This window comes from Schistocerca americana, chromosome 7 (genome assembly GCF_021461395.2).
Source record: "Schistocerca americana isolate TAMUIC-IGC-003095 chromosome 7, iqSchAmer2.1, whole genome shotgun sequence".
NCBI lineage: Eukaryota > Metazoa > Arthropoda > Insecta > Orthoptera > Acrididae > Schistocerca > Schistocerca americana.
The window spans coordinates 157,296,731-157,315,463 of NC_060125.1; the positions used below are offsets into that span (position 1 = coordinate 157,296,731).

The 18,733-nt window shown below is 47.0% G+C and overlaps 1 protein-coding gene across 1 annotated transcript in view; it reads right to left on the minus strand.

Moving 5' to 3' along the window:
• LOC124622811 (luciferin 4-monooxygenase-like) overlaps positions 1–18,733 on the minus strand; it is a 49,133-nt gene that overhangs the window by 8,390 nt on the left and 22,010 nt on the right. Inside the window, exons 5-6 of the mRNA XM_047148602.1 lie at positions 5,181–5,489; positions 893–1,120 (exon numbers count right to left, since the gene is read on the minus strand). Coding sequence (XP_047004558.1) covers positions 893–1,120; positions 5,181–5,489 — 537 coding nt within the window. The remainder of the gene's footprint in view (positions 1–892; positions 1,121–5,180; positions 5,490–18,733) is intronic.

Here is an 18,733-nt window from a genome sequence, read left to right on the forward strand (position 1 = left end):
ACGGGCACATGTTTAGTGAAACTGAACAGTTCAAATTTCTAGGTGTTCAGATGGATAGTAAACTGTCGTGGAAAGCCCACGTTCAGCATTTTGTTCAAAGACTTAATACTGCCATTTTTACTATTCGAATGGTATCAGAAGTGAGTGATACTTCGACACGAATATTAGTCTACTTTGCTTATTTTCATTCGCTTATGTCGTATGGTATTATATTTTGCGGTAACTCTTCCCATTCTACAAAGATACTTTTGGCTCAGAAACGGGCGGTTCGGGCAATAAGTCGTGTGAGTTCCCGAACCTCTTGTCAACCTCTGTTCACGAGTCTGGGTATTTTGACATTGGCATCTCAATATATATATATATATATATATATATATATATATATATATATATATATATATATATATATATATATATATATTACTGTCTTTTCTTGTTAACAATATTAGCTTATTCCAAAGAATAAGCAGCTTTCACTCGGTTAATACTCGGCAGAAATCAAACCTGCATTTGGATCTGACTTCCTTAACTCTTGTGCAAAAAGGTGTGCAGCATACTGCTGCATCTATTTTCAATAAGCTGCCACTCGAATTCAAAAATCTTAGCAGTAATCCACGCGCTTTCAAATCGAAACTGAAGAGTTTCCTCATGGGTCACTTCTTCTATTCTGTCGATGAGTTCCTTGAAAAATTAAGCTCTTTCTTATTGTATTGCTGATAGCGTTTATTTAAACTTATGGACTGACTTTTTTCAGGTTCATGAACATTTATTTTTATCTGTTATTACTTTTATGTTGTAATTACATGGACTGACAGGTTCCATGAGCTTGGAGATTTGCTCCTCAATTTGATACTATGGAACTTGACGTGTAAATAAAAAATAAAATACTCACGTGGTGCCCCTTGTACTTGACGAAGTCCTTGATGCGGTCTGTGATGTAGAAGTAGCCCGCGTCGTCGTAGTAGCCGACATCGCCCGTGTGGAACCAGCCGTCGGCGTCGATTGCTGCAGCCGTTGCGACGGGGTCGTTGTAGTAGCCGCGCGTAACCGTTGGGGCCCTGAAGCAGAGTTCTCCGTCCTGATTCGGACCCAGGGCGTCGCCAGACTCTGTGTCCACCACCTGCAAAGGGTACGCACAATTTATGAGCTCTGCTATCAAGGGCAACGTCTCGTGTGTCACAGGGAGGAATTTTCAGTCGTGTTAACATTTACGACTTGGCGAGAACGCATTACTCACAAATAATTAAGAAGATAAATGTGCACGTATGGCAAGGCAGATATTAAGAAGAAATCAACCTCGATGAAAGACTAATAACTGGCTCTAAATGTGTCATAATATCAGCATGTGCCTTCCAGCCGTCAGATTATGTTGCACAAATGACACCAACTCGGAGGATCAGTTTTCAGTGTCTTCGGAGACATCGTGTACATGACAAAGGTTTTCACCCAGGATGGCTTCCGCAAACACTCACAGCCTGCCGACACAGCAGGTGTGGAGCGTCGCTGCACGCGTCCTTGGGGGGCTAAACGCCTTGGTCGACAGCTGGGTGTATCAATATGGCCCCGAGATAAAGGAACAAAGCAGTCGCTGGTAACATTGGAATTCACGAACACGGGAAAGGCGAAGACCCAATCTACACTCCTGGAAATTGAAATAAGAACACCGTGAATTCATTGTCCCAGGAAGGGGAAACTTTATTGACACATTCCTGGGGTCAGATACATCACATGATCACACTGACAGAACCACAGGCACATAGACACAGGCAACAGAGCATGCACAATGTCGGCACTAGTACAGTGTATATCCACCTTTCGCAGCAATGCAGGCTGCTATTCTCCCATGGAGACGATCGTAGAGATGCTGGATGCAGTCCTGTGGAACGGCTTGCCATGCCATTTCCACCTGGCGCCTCAGTTGGACCAGCGTTCGTGCTGGACGTGCAGACCGCGTGAGACGACGCTTCATCCAGTCCCAAACATGCTCAATGGGGGACATATCCGGAGATCTTGCTGGCCAGGGTAGTTGACTTACACCTTCTAGAGCACGTTGGGTGGCACGGGATACATGCGGACGTGCATTGTCCTGTTGGAACAGCAAGTTCCCTTGCCGGTATAGGAATGGTAGAACGATGGGTTCGATGACGGTTTGGATGTACCGTGCACTATTCAGTGTCCCCTCGACGATCACCAGTGGTGTACGGCCAGTGTAGGAGATCGCTCCCCACACCATGATGCCGGGTGTTGGCCCTGTGTGCCTAGGTCGTATGCAGTCCTGATTGTGGCGCTCACCTGCACGGCGCCAAACACGCATACGACCATCATTGGCACCAAGGCAGAAGCGACTCTCATCGCTGAAGACGACACGTCTCCATTCGTCCCTCCATTCACGCCTGTCGCGACACCACTGGAGGCGGGCTGCACGATGTTGGGGCGTGAGCGGAAGACGGCCTAACGGTGTGCGGGACCGTAGCCCAGCTTCATGGAGACGGTTGCGAATGGTCCTCGCCGATACCCCAGGAGCAACAGTGTCCCTAATTTGCTGGGAAGTGGCGGTGCGGTCCCCTACGGCACTGCGTAGGATCCTACGGTCTTGGCGTGCATCCGTGCGTCGCTGCGGTCCGGTCCCAGGTCGACGGGCACGTGCACCTTCCACCGACCACTGGCGACAACATCGATGTACTGTGGAGACCTCACGCCCCACGTGTTGAGCAATTCGGCGGTACGTCCACCCGGCCTCCCGCATGCCCACTATAAGCCCTCGCTCAAAGTCCGTCAACTGCACATATGGTTCACGTCCACGCTGTCGCGGCGTGCTACCAGTGTTAAAGACTGCGATGGAGCTCCGTATGCCACGGCAAACTGGCTGACACTGACGGCGGCGGTGCACAAATGCTGCGCAGCTAGCGCCATTCGACGGCCAACACCGCGGTTCCTGGTGTATCCGCTGTGCCGTGCGTGTGATCATTGCTTGTACAGCCCTCTCGCAGTGTCCGGAGCAAGTATGGTGGGTCTGACACACCGGTGTCAATGTGTTCTTTTTTCCATTTCCAGGAGTGTATGTCGGGAAAAGTATATGTCGTGACATGCTGCTGATAGACTACTCTCGTAACGGGAAAACCGTCACAGGATCAAACTACCGAAATCATCTGACGAGGTTACGGAAGGGTGTCAAGAAGAAGCGCTGCAGAAAGCTGACGAAAGGTGTGGTTTCTCTCCACAAAAACTCCCCACTTCATTCTGGACAGTACACTGTCACACATGCTGTTTCTTTGGAGGAGGATTTCCCGAACGGCCAAAATACAGTCTTCTACAACCAAGGTTTCCAGCACTTCATCCAACGTTAGGAAAAATCAGTAAACACACCCCGAATCGCAATACTTTGAAGAATCCAACACCCATGTATAAAACAGCGCCGCGTGGTATTAGCCGAGCGGTCTAGGGCGGTGCAGTCATGGACTGTGCGGCTGGTGCCGGCGGAGCTTCGAGTCCTCCCTTTGGCACGGGTGTGTGTGTTTGTCCTTAGGATAATTTAGATTAAGTAGTGTGTAAGCTTAGGGACTGACGACCTTAGCACTTAAGCCCCATACGCTTTGACACACCCTTTTATTAAACAGCACCATTGTAAGAAAAGTTAATTTTCACTCATCTCAACATTTATGACGTCATATATCTTGATCCATGAGTCGTACAATGATATAATCCACAATTCTTCCCACTCCATGACGTACCTGGTGCAGCGACCGTGGACAGTATTCCGGAAGAAGAACAGTGTTGGGTGCAGGGAAACAATACGTTCATTGGCGTGCTTAACACTTATGGGACATCATCAGAAAATTTTCAGTATATTGAAAATTGCAGCATATTAAAATTTTATGATGACATCCCAGAAGGGCGAAACGTGTCAATAAACGTATTCATTCCCCTGCCACCAATCTGTTTTTCTTTAAGCGTGATATAATTTTGCAGATTCACTTAACCGTATTGGTGGACAATGTATGTAAAATGTGTTGCGAACACAGTTAGTAGTAAAGAAATAATAAATTAAAAGGTCATGCGTGAAGCTGAAGTTATACTGCATGGACAGCAGAAATATAATAAAGAATAACTTATTTCCTTCCATTATTTGATGGAGGATAACATGAGAAAAGGTTTCGAAAAGGTTCCAAATTATGTGTAAAGTTTTTTGGAACTGGACTCGCATTCGGGAGGACGACGGTTCAACACCGCGTCCGGCCATCCTGATTTAGGTTTTCCGTGATTTCCCTAAATCGCTCCCGGCAAATGCCAGGATGGTTCCTTCGAAAGGGCACGGCCAACTTCTTTCCCATTCTTCCCTAATCCGATGAGACCGATGACCTCGCTGTATGGTCTCCTTCCCCAAACAACAACAACAACAACTTATCTTTAATCCGTTAATGTTGAACGTCGCTCTTGACGGTACATGATTCACAATATTATCTGTTCAGAAGACATTCTTGAAGTAATTAGAGTAACTGAATATGACGCCTTGCTAGGTCGTAGCAAATGACGTAGCTGAAGGCTATGCTAAACTGTCGTCTCTGCAAATGAGAGCGTAAGTGGTCAGTGAACCATCGCTAGCAAAGTCGGCTGTACAACTGGGGCGAGTGCTAGGGAGTCTCTCTAGACTAGACCTGCCGTGTGGCGGCGCTCGGTCTGCAACCACTGATAGTGGCGACACGCGGGTCCGACGTATACTAACGGACCGCGGCCGATTTAAAGGCTACCACCTAGCAAGTGTGGTGTCTGGCGGTGACACCACAATTTGCGTGTCGGGATTTACGATTCCTCGCGTTATATACACTGTTTCTAACTTTAATGCTCGATTTATTCTGTTAAAACTTTAACGTGAGATAATTTTAAATTTATTTAATTACTCAGTACAGGTTTCCGTTGTTCTTGGAAGCCGCGAGATGAGAGACCTGTAGGTGGGACCAGATGGTGTGGAGACCGTTTTTGTCGTTTAGTAATACAGGCAAGTCTCAGTGGAAAGTTCGTATGAAGAAAAGAGTTATCAGTGTCATCAACTTCGCGGTCACAGCTTGATACGTTCAAGGTGGTCATTGAAACTTATTAACTGCCTGCCATATGCATATTAGCACGCTTGCTACAGACTGACAAATCTAAGATAGCGCACAGTTCGATCATTTCTTTCTTACCTTGACCTCGACGTTGGGTTGCGGGAGGCCGACGGAGCCGAAAGGTGCGGGATTGGTGCTTTCGGAGGAGAGGGTCATGAGCAGCTCCGTCATGCCGTACATCTGGGTGGCCGCCAGCTTGAATCTGGCCTGCAGCTGGGCCTGGGTGACGCGGTCCAGCGCCGAGCCGCCGAAGACGATGAGGCGCAGCGGCGTCAGGTCCGGCTGCGGGCTCATCCTCAGCAGCTTCACGCCCAGGAAGGGCGCCATCAGGGTGCCCACCACCTGCCCCCAATGTTCCGTGAAATACGACGTAACTATCGCGTCGGTCTTAAAAGTAATAATCACTTTATCTCACCAGACAAAATATCGGTCACTCCCCCTAAACAACTTACTGGTCGCTTTGGAGTCCTCTAGTTGGTGTAACGAGAAACCACTGAATCGAATTGTGAAAAAAGAAATTTATGGGACAACCCAAGGAAAAGATCAGTTCAAAGGACACACATTGAGGCATCAAGGAATTATGAATTTGGTAGTGGAGGGACTTGCGGCGGATAGAATTGTATAGACGGAATGAGTAAATAATTTCAAATGGAGGTAAACTGCAGTTGCGACGCACAGTTGAAGAGACTTTCACAATAGATTAACGGGGAGATCTCTACCAGATCTTCGTACTGAAGGCTGAGCCGTGGTAAAATTGCAGTTTCGAAGAGCGCGCCGCAACGCGTAATGTGAAGCAGTCGCCTTCCGTTTCTGGCGGTGGCGCAGCTTTGGTGTCTCCCTCTGGTGGGAAAGGGGAAAGATAACCTGTTCACGTGCATTTAAGGGGCGCTATGAGCTCGCTAGTGGCGAGTCTGGTCAGTTGGTCAGCCGGGTCAGTGTGGGGCAGTCAGTGTCTGTCGGTCGTCCGGAGTGCTAGTATGTGTTAGCCCGCCAGTCTGCTCGAGTTCGTTCAGGCAACGGTCATTGGCGGTTGGATCGATCGGTTGGTCGGTCGCGCACTGGGACACAAGATGACTTGTCAGTCTTGAGCGTCGGCGCATATGAGGTCGCCACGTCAGTCCAGTGGGCCGCGCCGTATAGCGAGGGGAGTGGCTTCGCGGCCGACACGAGAGCAACAGGAGTCAAACCAGGACATCGGGCTGGCTGGTGCGATTTGCGACGCCGCGGGACCGGAGATCGGCGCGCCTTCCTGCGTCCGTTGAAGCGGCTGGCAGCGGACGGTTCGGGAGAACGTTTTGGGAGTGTTGCGCCAGGTCTTCGCCAGAAATCGCACTTATTACAAGTTAAGTGATTCGTGATGTGTTGTACGAGGGCTATCCACAAAGTACATTACGTTTTCGTTTGTGTCCGTTAGGGGCGGGGCTAGTGCAGCCATCTTGGTGTCATGGCATTCCGCCGCTCAGTCGGCATCCTGCCGTGCTAGTGAGAGGTTCGTGCTGTACTCCGATGAGTTACTGTGACAGTTTGAAATGTCAACGTTGATTGAAAATATCGCGAAGTGTAAAGTGCGTGCTGTAATAAGGTTTCTGACTGTAAAAAACTGTACACCGATAGAAATTTGTCGGTAGCTTTGTGAAGTGTATAGGGACAACATAATCGCCGAAGGTGGAGTGCGTCAATGGGTCATCAAATTTAAAAATGGCCGAACTAACGTTCACGACGAAGAGCGAAGTGGAAGACCCAGCATAGTGACTGCCGAACTTGTCGAAGAAGTCGATGCCACGGTCCGTGAAAACCGTAATTTCACAATAACGGAACTCTCTATGAGTTTTCCACAAATTTCACGAAGTTTGTTGCACGAAATCATTACCGAAAAGCTTGGTCACCACAAGTTTTGTGCAAGATGGATACCAAAAATCTTGACAGAGATTCACAAAAATCAGCGAATGGCTGCAGCGTTAACGTTTTTGGACGCTTACGACAAAGATGGCGACTCAATACTCGATCGCATCGTTACTGGTGACGAAACATGGGTTAAGTATGTGAACTGCGAGACAAAATTGCAGTCAATGCAGTGGGGGCACACAATTTCCCCCCAAAAACCCAAGAAATGCATGCAGACAATGCCGGCAAGGAAGGTGATGGCGACTGTCTTTTGGGACAGAAAAGGTGTGATTTTTGTGGATTTCCTGGAAAGAGGCACTACAATAAACTCTCAAAGGTATTGCCAAACTCTGCACAACCTCAGAAGAGTAATACAAAACAAGCGCAGGGGAAAGTTGGGCACAAAGATCTTGCTGATTCACGACAACGCCCGGGGCCACACGGCAAATGCCACTTGTGAAATTCTCGAATCTTTTAAGTGGGAGTTGTTTGCTCATCCGCCGTACAGTCCCGATCTAGCATCGAGCGACTTCCACTTATTCCCAGCAATGAAGAAGTGGTTGGCTATGCAGCGTTTTGATGACGACGCACAGCTTCAAGAAGAGGTAACCACGTGGCTGAAGGCGCAGGCGGCCGAATTTTACGACGAAGCAATTTCCAAGCTCGTCCATCGCTATGATAAGTGCCTTAATTCAAATGGCAACTATGTAGAAAAGTAGTATTTAAGTGTGGCTTTCATCTGTATATAATAAAAAAAATTCCAATACTTTATTTATTTTTAATTCCAAAACGTAATGTACTTTGTGGATAGCCTTCGTATCATTTACTTGTTAAATTCTACTTGTTTTCTCGGTCAGTCCCTCGTCCCAGCTTGCTCGTTTGTCTCTCGTCCGCATTTGTTAGGCAGTTAGTGTCTGTCTGTCTGTCTGTCTGTCGGTCTGCCGTACGTTAATAGCTGCCTCTGTCATGTTTTTCGGATTCGGTTTTAACGAATTTATTGCTTGAAGTGTAACGACCGAATTCCTGAAATATGTTTTTATCTTGCCTATCATCTTGAGAGGCGGTATATGTGTAATGCAGAGCATGTTTGTATATTTTATGTAAGACTGAATTTCATGGGTTTTTTATTTTAATGGTCATTTTAGTGTATTAAGTTGCCACCCTTCCTCCGTAAGAGCTTTTTTTTAATAATCAAGTTGCACCTTCGGTGGCAAGTTAATTTTTTTTTAATGTTAGTGTTTTGTACCATTTCCATCCCTCCTACGGGGTGCATAGTTTATGTGCTTGTGTGAGTTGTTGAAATTTTTAGTTTAAAGTAATCTGGTGTGTTGCAGATTTGCACCAGTGTAGTCTTTCAGAGGTTGTTGTGAGCGGTCGTGACTACGGCCGTGTCAAAAGGCAGCGGCAAGCTTCTCAGCCCGAAAGCTTATACTGTCAATATTTGTTCTTTCTGCCTCTAAATAAATTTGTAACTTGATATTTTGAGGGTGCTTTCTGAGTATAATTTTAAATCCGTTTCAAAAAAAAAGGGGGGGGGGCTTTTAGGAATAAAATTTCCATTTGTTGAAAGAAATTTAATTTGTTTTCATCAGTTACCCACTGGCAACTACTTCCACTCTCACATAGTACGATTAAATGTGTTAATGTTCTTGATGAATCGCTAGTAAATAAAGAAAATTTTTAAGAAAAGTTTTTGAAAGTAAATTCACGGTTGAAAGGCCAGGAGAACAACAGATAGTAAAGAACTGGTACCATCGCTGAAGTGAGTCATGGCAGTGAAGTGAAGAAATGGGTGCGTTCGTTTATCAAATCAGTGCTCTGTCACTGAGGAGACGTGGCAGAATGACAGAAAGGAACTACCGTGTTTGAACATTGCAGTTGTGACGGCGCATTTAGTGGGACTACGGGTTGGAAATAAACTCATCCCTGATATCGGTCATGCCTTAATCAAAGGTAACGGGTAGGAAGCTTGCTGCTTCGGACGCGAGGTGAGTGGCTGGCTGGATAGTGGTTTCCTGCGTTGGAGAAGGTGACGAGAGCCCTGGGAAGGCTCGACACGGAGAATTTGTCCCATCCTCGGAAATGTTTGTCAAGACGCCTTGCAACCCCTGGAGTCGCTATGGTACATTGCGGCTATGGGAACACAGACCCTGTTTTGCAGAAATAGGACGGAGGTGTCTCGGGAGCATCTAAAAATCGAACGCGGCCAGGTTGGGCCGTTCCCAGAAGAGTCACTGTGGAACCATGACGAGTCTGCGAACTCTGAGGCTGTTTTGCCAACCCTGGATGGATGTGGCTAGTCGGCTGCCGAATGTTGCTTTCCCGTGGACAGTAAAAGCTGTGGTTCCCTGGCCACTGTTATACCTGAAAATGCATCTGGAAATAGTAAGATAGGCAGTGGGCTTAGTGGGGAACAGAATGACCAATGACAGCCCTTCAAGGCTGCTTATGAGACAGCCAATCATAAGATGGCAGAGGCCAAGGGTGCTGTAGAGAAACACAAGAGTGAAAAGAGTACTAAAGGCAATGAGTGTTGGTCCGGAGTCCGAGCCGGTAGCGCAACTGAGACGTTGTCTCAAACAAGGATTTAATTGCAATACATGGTAATCAAGATACAGAGCATTAAATATTTGACGTCGTCGTTTCATTCATTGTATTCCCTCATACATGGACGAAATTTCAGTCAAACAGGAACGACGTATGGTTGGTTCAGAATAAATGACGCTATAGTGTACTATGTACGACTTATATACTGATTTGAGCTGATAATACAGTACCACACGTGTTTTCCCACAGATCACTGTATAACACGAACAAGAAACCAACATTTTCCATATTTAACTATTAAACAGTCAGTAAATCTAAAAGTAGCGTGCTCAGACTGTAAAGTAACAAAATATATTTTTATTCGACAAACATATTTACTTTTCAAAGCAACACTACACTGTAAAGGTGTTCCTGAAGCCATGATATACACCAACGAACATGCAGGGTGACTATTACTGAAATACACTCCTGGAAATTGAAATAAGAACACTGTGAATTCAATGTCCCAGGAAGGGGAAACTTTATTGACACATTCCTGGGGTCAGATACATCACATGATCACACTGACAGAACCACAGGCACATAGACACAGGCAACAGAGCATGCACAATGTCGGCACTAGTACAGTGTATATCCACCTTTCGCAGCAATGCAGGCTGCTATTCTCCCATGGAGACGATCGTAGAGATGCTGGATGTAGTCCTGTGGAACGGCTTGCCGTGCCATTTCCACCTGGCGCCTCAGTTGGACCAGCGTTCGTGCTGGACGTGCAGACCGCGTGAGACGACGCTTCATCCAGTCTCAAACATGCTCAATGGGGGACAGATCCGGAGATCTTGCTGGCCAGGGTAGTTGAGATACACCTTCTAGGTGCACGGGATACATGCGAACGTGCATTGTCCTGTTGGAACAGCAAGTTCCCTTGCCGGTCTAGGAATGGTAGAACGATGGGTTCGATGACGGTTTGGATGTACCGTGCACTATTCAGTGTCCCCTCGACGATCACCAGTGGTGTACGGCCAGTGTAGGAGATCGCTCCCCACACCATGATGCCGGGTGTTGGCCCTGTGTGCCTCGGTCGTATGCAGTCCTGATTGTAGCGCTCACCTGCACGGCGCCAAACACGCATACGACCATCATTGGCACCAAGGCAGAAGCGACTCTCATCGCTGAAGACGACACGTCTCCATTCGTCCCTCCATTCACGCCTGTCGCGACACCACTGGAGGCGGGCTGCACGATGTTGGGGCGTGAGCGGAAGACGGCCTAACGGTGCGTCGCTGCGTCCGGTCCCAGGTCGACGGGCACGTGCACCTTCCGCCGACCACTGGCGACAACATCGATGTACTGTGGAGACCTCACGCCCCTGAGTTGAGCAATTCGGCGGTACGTCCACCCGGCCTCCCGCATGCCCACTATACGCCCTCACTCAAAGTCCGTCAACTGCACATACGGTTCACGTCCATGCTGTCGCGGCATGCTACCAGTGTTAAAGACTGCGATGGAGCTCCGTATGCCACGGCAAACTGGCTGACACTGACGGCGGCGGTGCACAAACGCTGCGCAGCTAGCGCCATTCGACGGCCAACACCGCGGTTCCTGGTGTGTCCGCTGTGCCGTGCGTGTGATCATTGCTTGTACAGCCCTCTCGCAGTGTCCGGAGCAAGTATGGTGGGTCTGACACACCGGTGTCAATGTGTTCTTTTTTCCATTTCCAGGAGTGTATATAAAATGAAATTGTCATAACTTTTGAACCGTTGCGTTGGGACGTTGAAATTGCGTAGTTGACTGCGGGACATGATGGGAATTAGTACGGTATATATGGTTTGGTTTACCAACGAAGCCCACTTTCATTTAGATGCGTTCGTCAGAAAGCAAAATTGGCGCATTTTGGGGCACTGAGAACCCGCATTTCGCAATCGAGAAGTCTCTTCCCCTCAACGGGATACTGTTTGGCGTGCAGTGTCCAGTCACGGAATAATCGGTGCGATATTCCTTGATGGCAAGGTGACTACGGAACGGTACGAGAAGGTTTCGGAATCTGATTTCATCCAAATTATCAAAAGTGACCCTGATTTCGGTAAGATGCGGTTCATGCAAGATGGAGCTCGACGCCATCGAAGCAGGAGAGTGTCTGAAGTCCTGGAGGAGCACTCTGGGCACCGAATTCTGGCTCTGGGGTAGCCAGAGGCCACTGGCGCGGGCCTCGGTTGACCTCCATATTCTACCGATGTGAACGCATGTGACTCCTTTTCGTGGGGCTGTATTAAAGACAAGGTGTACACCAATTACTCCAAAGCCATTGCTGAGCTGAAAACAGCCATTCAGGAGGTCATCGACTGCATCGATGTTCCGACACTTCAGCGAGTCATGCAGAATTTCGCTATTCATCTGCGCCACATCATCGCCAATGATGGCAGGCGTATCGGACATGTCATAACGTAATCCGAATATCTGTAGTAACGTTTACATGTTGAATAAAGTGTGAAAGTGAGTGCATGTCGTACTTCGTAACTAATTTACGTTTTTTTACATATAGTTCAATATTTGTCACTCTGCAGTAATCCTCTATAAAAATCTAGTAGTAACGTAATCATCCATTAAATGAAAGAAATGCATTTATTCAATTACAAACATACTTAGGATGCAACTATGATCAACAATGACCTGCAACAGTCTATACGTGGTTACTACTGATCATATTTCTCTTTCGCATCCTAAGCTGTCATTGTCTGTCAACAGTATTCTTCAGCATTTCTGCATTGTCAGCTCGAAGTAACTTGAGTAGTGCGAATATTTCTTTCTTCTATGCATCCGTAATTCCAAAACGAGACCGTCATCATCATGTCCGTCTTCCGCATTGGCTATATACATCCTCGTTCCTTTACTTGGTAAGGGCTGAATGTTCCTGGATAAGTAGACGAGACGGACAATGAATAATACAAAATGACATATATTTTTGTATTCCAAATAGTGTCTTTCCTTCGGGTTTTGTGACGTAGCATAATGACAAAGCAGATGCCGAGTTCTTAATAATATCCACTCTTTCCACCACCTCAAAGGGTGCTGGATTCTTTCTGCTGCTCTGAAGCACAGAAGTATATTGGCGCACATTCTCAATGTTTTCAATAATCCTTAGCATTTTTCCATATAGACCAAAGTTGCGATCCGCATTGACTGTATGAGTATCTCCGAATTGGAAATACGTGTTGTACGATTACTTTCTTTGATTCTGAAAGCGAAGCACAAAATCGTACCACGACCGTATTTTTGTTTTCTCCTCCACACGAATCCGATAGAAGTATAACAGTCTTAATACTTTTTGGCTGCTGGAGTTTCTTACTTATGACGTCGTATAAAGAGAAACAAAGAAAATTTGAAGCTTTTTTGGTGTACCTTCGAGAAACCAATAAAATGTACTTGATTGGTCATTGTGGCAGTGAACATTAAATACATAGAGCCACAGCAGCAGCAATTCTCAGTTTAGGAAGAGTCAGGTTCTGTGCATAATCTCGAGCGCTAAGGTATCTATGTTGTCAAGTTTTGCCGACTTCAGATACTTGTACTTGAGTTTACTGTACTCCGCAACCTTAAGTTTGGGTTCTTCATATAGCTTTTTGTGAAGTTCATTTGGACTGACACTCAATATAACTTCACACTCCCGGGTGAAATTACAGTTATCAGTTCTTGGTTTTCGAAACGAATACGGACTATTTTCCCTAAAGAACTTATGATAAGTCTTTATCTGGAGTGCCGTGTTCATTTCATGGAGAAAATGATCTCTGTACGAAGTGAATAATTTTGCAACACTGAGATCAAAGTTGTCAAAATATTTCCTCTTGGACTTGGCTGGACAATAATGCGATCGTTTGGAAAGAAACTGGTCCCAGTGAAAGAGGACAGCGTCCTAGATTTCCACTGCAGTTTTATGCGGTCTGTTGCTGTGTTTCCCTCTTCAATTATAAGAACTGTAGCTTTCAACGCCTTTAAAACTGTTTTCAAACGACTATCGGTAACTTGCAAGACACTTCGGAATAGGGATTTACAAAATGGTTCAGATGGCTCTGAGCACTATGGGACTTAACTTCTGAGGTCATCAGTCCCCTAGAACTATTTAAACCTAACTAACCTAAGAACGTCACACACATCCATGCCCGAGGCAGGATTCGAACCTGCGACCGTAGCGCTCGCGCGGTTCCAGATTGTAGCGCCTACAGCCACTCGGCCACTCCGGCCGGCAGGGATTTACAAACTAATGTCATACAATTGCTGCGTTTTATATGGGATGTATAGCTGGAGCAACGATTCCGACCAGACTTAGGTGTATTAGATGTTCTACATGGTGTTTTCTTTTCAATTAAACTTAATATCAATCTATCTTGTGCGTTCTTTTCACCTAAATCTCAGAATCATTCATGCATCTGTTCTTGGTCTGTTGGGCATACTTTAAGATAGCATCCCGGGTTCGATTCCCGGCGGGGTCAGGGATTTTCTCTGCCTCGTGATGGCTGGGTGTTGTGTGCTGTCCTTAGGTTAGTTAGGTTTAAGTAGTTCTAAGTTCTAGGGGACTTATGACCAAAGCAGTTGAGTCCCATAGTGCTCAGAGCCATTTAACCATTTTTTAAGATAGCATTCGTTTGTGCTACATTTCTCACCGACTGCAAATTCTTTGATTTTCTTGCCGGTTTTAGGCGAAATATAAGACTATGCTGAATTTCTCTTCTTCTTCGCGACCTCTTTCTTCCACTTCTCTTTCTGAATTGTACGTTTCTTCCAATAGGTGGTTCTCATAATCACTCTCCGTATTGGATATACTACCACAATCACTTCTCATATTTTGTTTGTACTCACTATGTACTTCCTATGCGATGTTACCAAACGTAAATTCCACCCTACGGACATCCTGTCAACGACAAATATGTCTCGACTGGTACGAGCGGCGTGGAAGTAGTCTACTGGCTACGGCGGTAGGTAGAAAGACGACTTGGAGCAGCACGGTCGTCAAATGTTTATAGAGGGCATTTCGTCTGTCGGAGAGTAATAATAATTTGTGTGCACAAAGACTGGTTCCCACAGATGAAATAAGTGTAGGAAACGGAGAAACGACTTAATGGACCTCAGTCGTTTTCCATGGAACGCCTCAGTTGTGAAGGAGGAGGCGTGAGGAGTTGGAAGCAGCCCGGAGGACGAGACGGCAGTTTAGCAAGGACCGGTGGAGAATGGAGAGGCGTATTGCTCACAGTCAAAGGTAAAGCGCCATAGTAAACTTCCTGTAGTTTCAATTATTGGTGGTAGCAAATAATTCTGATCGGTCGAAGGCTACAGGGCTGGTATTTTGTGGGTGTTACTAATTGTCAGGAGGACTGATAGTATCTAAAGGTATAAAAGAAGACAATTTAAACTTTGCTTGTAATAGTATAAAGAAAGGGCGTCTATTAGACCATATAAATGCAGAAACTAAAGGAGATCTTACTTGTCAAAGTGTAAAAGGATGGGAATGGATATAAAGGATGTCAACAGATACCCTTTCAACTTTTTATTATATTGCTATGTCCCTTGAACAGTTAGTCTCTCCGCATGTAAGTGATAAATGTGCCGTCATTCCTTTTTCAGCGTCCATTGTAATCTTTGTGTGATGATAGGCTAGGCTTGTGTGTAGTGTCTATATTTATCCATTAGTTTCCTTATGGTTCAACGGACGCTGAGTCTTGGGGACCGTCAGAGAGGTCACTCATTGCGGTTTAGAACAATTTCTCTTGTCTCACGGGGCGAACTTTTCATAGTGAGGCTGGTGACCCAAAATAATAAAAGTTATAAAAGCTAGCTTGAGTCATTGATTTGATTAAGTAGAACATTTTAGGGAGGGAGCATCGCACAATGACCACTGATTTATCAATGCGGACTGTCCAGTGTTTGTACAAGTAATGCTATACCACTCGCAGTCCAAATTCAAATGGTTCAAATGGCTCTGAGCACTATGGGACTTAACATCTGTGGGCATCAGTCCCCTAGAACTTAGAACCACTTAAACGTAACTAACCTAAGGACATCACACACATCCATGCGCGTGGCAGGATTCGAACCTGCGACCGGAGCGGTCGAGCGGCTCCAGACTGAAGCGCCTAGGCCGCACGGCCACACGGCCGGCTACTCGCAGTCCCACCGCATATGAACAGTGGTCGTACAAAGCGCCTAACCGACAGGAACTGGTGACGAGGTGTCACGTTTTATCTACTACAACCGATTTCAAAATCGACAGGAATTGCTGCTGTAGGAGAATGCAAGTCCACCTCAACCAGGTTCCGAAAAAACATTACGTGGGGCATTGCTTGCTATGAACATTTGGCGTCGGGTACCTCGCGAAAGCCCATTACTTGCAGTGCATCCTACAGATGGACGCCTTCAGTGGGCCAAACTACACTCCTGGAAATTGACATAAGAACACCGTGAATTCATTGTCCCAGGAAGGGGAAACTTTATTGACACATTCCTGGGGTCAGATACATCACATGATCACACTGACAGAACCACAGGCACATAGACACAGGCAACAGAGCATGCACAATGTCGGCACTAGTACAGTGTATATCCACCTTTCGCAACAATGCAGGCTGCTATTCTCCCATGGAGACGATCGTAGAGATGCTGGATGTAGTCCTGTGGAACGGCTTGCCATGCCATTTCCACCTGGCGCCTCAGTTGGACCAGCGTTCGTGCTGGACGTGCAGACCGCGTGAGACGACGCTTCATCCAGTCCCAAACATGCTCAATGGGGGACAGATCCGGAGATCTTGCTGGCCAGGGTAGTTGAGATACACCTTCTAGGTGCACGGGATACATGCGGACGTGCATTGTCCTGTTGGAACAGCAAGTTCCCTTGCCGGTCTAGAAATGGTAGAACGATGGGTTCGATGACGGTTTGGATGTACCGTGCACTATTCAGTGTCCCCTCGACGATCACCAGTGGTGTACGGCCAGTGTAGGAGATCGCTCCCCACACCATGATGCCGGGTGTTGGCCCTGTGTGCCTCGGTCGTATGCAGTCCTGATTGTGGCGCTCACCTGCACGGCGCCAAACACGCATACGACCATCATTGGCACCAAGGCAGAAGCGACTCTCATCGCTGAAGACGACACGTCTCCATTCGTCCCTCCATTCACGCCTGTCGCGACACCACTGGAGGCGGGCTGCACGATGTTGGGGCGTGAGCGGAAGACGACCTAACGGTGTGCGGGACCGTAGCCCAGCTTCATGGAGACGGTTGCGAATGGTCCTCGCCAATACCCCAGGAGCAACAGTGTCCCTAATTTGCTGGGAAGTGGCGGTGCGGTCCCCTACGGCACTGCGTAGGATCCTACGGTCTTGGCGTGCATCCGTGCGTCGCTGCGGTCCGGTCCCAGGTCGACGGGCACGTGCACCTTCCGCCGACCACTGGCGACAACATCGATGTACTGTGGAGACCTCACGCCCCACGTGTTGAGCAATTCGGCGGTACGTCCACCCGGCCTCCCGCATGCCCACTATACGCCCTCGCTCAAAGTCCGTCAACTGCACATACGGTTCACGTCCACACTGTCGCGGCATGCTACCAGTGTTAAAGACTGCGATGGAGCTCCGTATGCCACGGCAAACTGGCTTACACTGACGGCGGCGGTGCACAAATGCTGCGCAGCTAGCGCCATTCGACGGCCAACACCGCGGTTCCTGGTGTGTCCGCTGTGCCGTGCGTGTGATCATTGCTTGTACTGCCCTCTCGCAGTGTCCGGAGCAAGTATGGTGGGTCTGACACACCGGTGTCAATGTGTTCTTTTTTCCATTTCCAGGAGTGTATATAGACATTGGGCAGTGACTGACTGGTGGCTCGTTGTGTGGTCCGACGAATCGCCAGTTTGTTTCTTTTCGAACGATGCAAGTCGTAGATTCAAGTGCGGTCCAATAATCGTTCAATCCATAGTGTATGGACTGTGTTGTTCATACCAGAAGAAGTTCTGTGAAGTTTCGGCCCGATGATTTGAACCGACTCATTCACGTTACCTTGAACACGAATCAGGATGTTTATTTCAACATTCTAGGTGACTACGTTTTGCCTTAATTCCACATATGAGTATACATTTGACATAAAATCACAAGGACAGTCGCGTTCACAGTTTTCTTGGTTTGACAAACACATAATCGAAGACTTTCCATGTGCCCCTGAAAACTATGTCACTGTGAGATTACACATTATCGCTCTTGCCTGTGACACAGCTGAGAATTACATATTTTTTGTCTTAAGCGGTGAACAGACCAACTAAAGAAGGAAATTATTTGGATATACCTACAGCAATTCTTCTAAGCCAAGATGCAGTCTTAGACATCCACAGATGACAGATCTCTCAGAGCAGCACTTAGAACAGTTCTGTTGTTAAATACACTGAAAAACAGAATTAAAGTGTTACTTTTCCTTTTGAAAACCCGTAATTATATCCCACGGCCACATGCAAGTGTGAAACTTGGCTCAAAGGTGCCTAAAAATTCCTCTGCAGCGGTGCAAAAGTGTGGCCCCCTCCGACATCACTCTCGTCTACACGACGCTTCAAACTGTAAGATGTGGCCACATGCTGAAAATAGATCATAGCTCAGAAGTTCATGTGAGCTTTAACGTCGATTCATGATGTCACATTGGCACCGAATTCCACCAAAATTCTGCCCAACGGCACGGCGGACATGTCACAGGATGGATAGGTCGACACATCCTCTCTTACATTTTACCCTTTTTTACCGCCTCTGCGACTGAGATCGGAACCGCAAAGCTCAGCGTTGAAATCATGCTGTTTTCTGACATGTAGCCGAGGATAGCGTTTCAACACACCACCGGTCAGAATCGACACGAAAAGCTATCAGGGTGTGGCATAGGTGGCGTCAATAGAACCCTTCCATTGAGTCGTTGATTCCCACACATTTTGTGGTCGAAACCGACAGTTCACAGAGCGATGAGCAACAGTACGACGTTCTTGGCGATTTTTGACACAGATAACACCCCACGGACGCTATAGCTGTTCCCTAAGGAGTGCATTGAGTCCGAAATTTTTGCTGTTGTGTAGACTACTAAACCACAAGGGACCACTCAAAACCATTCGACGAAATTTGAACGCGATACGAAGCAGCAAAGACTGCTTATGCTTTTTCAGCCATCCTTTAGCGTGATCACAGAGTGGTG